We start from the raw sequence: 3,493 nt of genomic DNA, 5'->3' as shown, positions 1-3,493 counted from the left end.
GTCTGCCAGTAAGAGTGTTCATACATTTTGTTCTTCTCGAATATATATATATATATTGCTGTACCTGTAGGTTAAAGAGATATATACTTTATCGTGAATGACTGGTTACGTTGATATTTTATACGCTTCACGAATAATATAACAAAGTATTTGTTTATATACGAAGTACACTAAAGCGCTCTTCCTGTTGCTGCTTCTTGTATGATAGTGGGTATATGTACCCAATCTGCAGCACCCTAACTGTATATTCTATTCTTAGGTTGTCGTCACTCTGCGAGGCACCACCACACTGGCACTGACTTCTGCGCTGTCGTATTACATGACTCACTTTATGAAGTCCTCAATCAGTTTAACGGGTTATTCGACCCCTAAGCTGCCGTTGTGTGAGGAGTTGGCAACAGGTATATATTTTATGGTACACAGTGCAGAACTCCGATACGATACAGGGTCAGATCACAGATGTTTAGGCAAATGCGCGGCTATGCGGCTCGTAGCGACTGAGGAACCGCAAGGTATCCTGTGGCTTCTGATAGTTTATCTGAATAGCGTACAGGAGAAGCTCTTCAATCGGTGATACTCGCATCGTGTTTCTGATGGTTTACTGTACTGGTACTCTAGCTAAAGTAAGGGAAGTACGAGTATCATTGCGTACTCTCATGGATCTGAGTCTGCTGTTGTCATGGCTTTCAGTCAGCTGTACTATTCACACTTTATCCAGGGTTTCCCCACAACATATGTGGCATGCTACAAACGTTAGTTCATGCGCATAAGAAAGAAAGAAAAAATCATATGGCGGTATGTAGCACATAATGTGTTTAACTCGCGTTCGATTCAAATCACTAAATCAACTCGGCAAGGTTAGGGTTGCTGGGAATACCCTTATTTTCAATAGATTTATTTGTTGAACACTGACACTGCAGGAGATACACAGTGCTACCGCTTGCCCCCAGTACCCAAGCCAATCACTCGGAAGCGTCGCGTCCCCGTGGCGTACTACATGAACACGTGCACAGCCAGCTACACCATGGTAGGTCTTGTGTCCAGAGTATGGGGTGTGTATATTGTTATTCTGAATATCTGTGTATATGTATATATAATGTATCTATGTATCTCATTTTTTCATTTGTGTATGTGGTGCGGCTCCGTACTCGTGATACACAACATGCATACGTCTGTCACCCATCTTTTCATCGTCACAAGCATCGCCTTAAGGTATACACATTTTTGTATAGATACACGATACACCGTCAAATGTGCAGGAGTGGGTTGAACGCGTTGCTAAGAACACGAGTATGAGCGTAGCCAGCGTACTATATCCGCAGATATCTTGTTATGAAAGAAACGTTGATGAAAGTGTTCTGACCGTGGTCTATTCCTACTACTTATAGATTGGGCATATCCTCTGCTTTGTTCGGGTCGGGTCAAATCAGTCTGTACTATCTTCGTTGCCACATTCAACATTAGCGAAAGCTGATCCGCTGCTCGTCAACCTTTCTGTTTGCCAATGGACCCATATCTGGCCAGGTTCAGTGTATGCCTGGCTCCTGCATGTTGTACTTGCATCTCCCAAGACACACTGAACGCCATCTGGTTCATCTATGATTTCTGATCACTGTATTTCAGTTCAGTCATAATGCTTCACCATATCCTGCGTGTTGTGGATGTTCAACAGTCTGATCTGTTCACTTGGGCGTCCTCACAAACAGTGGCAGTGGGACTGGGAGCGGTGGGAGACGGAGATTGACTGGATGGCCCTGAAGGGTATCAACCTGCCACTGGTAGGCACTGTCGGTTTAGTTCGCAGATGCTGTGGTTTGCGAGTCTGTGTGCGTCGGTCTGTATAAGAGACCGTACTGCTTTCGTCATACTAGGATGCATTTGAGCGTACATCTGAAGTATTTCTTTTCCGTTCATACGTCTGCCTATTGGTGCTCGCACACCGCAGTACTCCCCAGGATTACCCCATCTCTCTTATACTGGACCCTTTGGGAACACACACCTATTCACTCTCCTATGTATTCTCTTTCTTTCGTTCGTGCTTGTTTGGGTATATTTTAATAGGCGTTTACAGGACAGGAGTACGTGTGGCGTCGGGTGTACCAGCGTCACTTCAATGTGAGTGATGCTGAGCTGAGCGAATGGTTCAGTGGCCCCGCATTCTTGGCTTGGTTCAGGATGGGCAATCTGCAGAAGTGGGGAGGCCCTTTACCTCAGGTAGACTATACTTATACTATTATATGAGGCTTTACCTTGAGTAGACTATACTTATACTATCATATGAGGGCTTTACCTTGAGTAGACTATACTTAATTATTTATGAGGGCTTTGCCTCAGATAGAAAATACTTTACTATTTTATGAGGGCTTCATCTCGGGTCGACCATACTTATACTATTATATGAGGGCTTTACCTCAGGTAGACTATACCTATATTATTATATGAGGGCTTTGCCTCGAGTAGACTATACACTATTGTATAAGGGCTTTACCGAGTAGACTATTTTTATACTGTTATATGAGGGATTTACCTCAAATAGACTATATAATATTATATGAGGGCTTTACCTTGAGTAGACTATTTTTATACTACTATATGAGGGCTTTACCTCAGATAGACATACTTTACTATTATACGAGGACTTTACCTCGAGTAGACTATGCTTATACTATTATATGAGGGCTTTACCTCAGGCGTACTATACCTAGATTATGAAATAGTATGGTGTTAAACCAGAATTGTGCCTGGAGTACATCTGCGTAGAGATACATATGTAAGCCATACTCGAGCTAATAAGAGGTTTACAATCTACGGAATGCGCTGTCCACTTGATTAGAGGCGTCTCGCGAGAATCGCAGCTGAGCGGTTGTGCGCAATTAATCTTGCCCACCGTGCACAAACACAAGCACAGCCGTGCACATACGAACACACGCACATACCTACTGGCTCACGTATACATGCACACACACACACGAACGGTAGCATTGTCGCCTAAAAGTACACTCATTGCACACACGCATATTCGCGCACTCAATGTCAATTGAAGCAAACGTACCCCGGTCCCCATACACATGCACACCCACACACACCCACAAACGTACAAGGACATGTTTCTGAGGTCCTAAGAAGTCCTTGAAGCCGTTGTCGTAACCTACGCACATGTCTCCGTAAGTGACGTTTCATCTCACTCTACAGAGGTGGATAGATGACCAACACCGTTTGCAGAAGCGCATCCTGCAGCGTATGTTGTCCTTGGGCATCACACCGGTCCTGCCCGCCTTTGCTGGTCATGTGCCACAGGCTTTGACTCGGTGTGTGTTAACGTTATATACTTATGCGTGTTTGTCCATGTAGGTATGTACACCAATATGCATAGGATTGTGGGTCCACAAATTGGACTGAAATCAAACTTACTCCTACTGCGCTGATTATTTGAAGAGTGTTGGACTCCTACTGGCAATGTACTTGTGCTTGCTTCAGCTAAAGTTCCGTGTTA

The 3,493-nt window shown here is 44.1% G+C and overlaps 2 protein-coding genes across 2 annotated transcripts in view; both read left to right on the top strand.

Annotated features, from left to right (window-relative positions):
• Positions 1-574, top strand: part of SARC_00713 (hypothetical protein) — a gene marked incomplete at both ends in the record, with an annotated part of 2,035 nt that extends 1,461 nt beyond the window's left edge. The window contains one exon of the mRNA XM_014305612.1: positions 260-574. Coding sequence (XP_014161087.1) covers positions 260-574 — 315 coding nt within the window. The remainder of the gene's footprint in view (positions 1-259) is intronic.
• A 343-nt stretch (positions 575-917) lies between these two features.
• SARC_00712 (hypothetical protein) overlaps positions 918-3,493 on the top strand; it is a gene marked incomplete at its 3' end in the record, with an annotated part of 4,282 nt that continues 1,706 nt past the window's right edge. Inside the window, exons 1-4 of the mRNA XM_014305611.1 lie at positions 918-1,027; positions 1,707-1,778; positions 2,062-2,214; positions 3,193-3,308. Coding sequence (XP_014161086.1) covers positions 998-1,027; positions 1,707-1,778; positions 2,062-2,214; positions 3,193-3,308 — 371 coding nt within the window. The 5' untranslated portion in view covers positions 918-997. The remainder of the gene's footprint in view (positions 1,028-1,706; positions 1,779-2,061; positions 2,215-3,192; positions 3,309-3,493) is intronic.

The sequence above is a fragment of the Sphaeroforma arctica genome (assembly GCF_001186125.1).
Source record: "Sphaeroforma arctica JP610 unplaced genomic scaffold supercont1.24, whole genome shotgun sequence".
NCBI classification, from domain to species: domain Eukaryota; class Ichthyosporea; order Ichthyophonida; genus Sphaeroforma; species Sphaeroforma arctica.
This window is presented reverse-complemented; position numbering and strand designations above follow the sequence as displayed.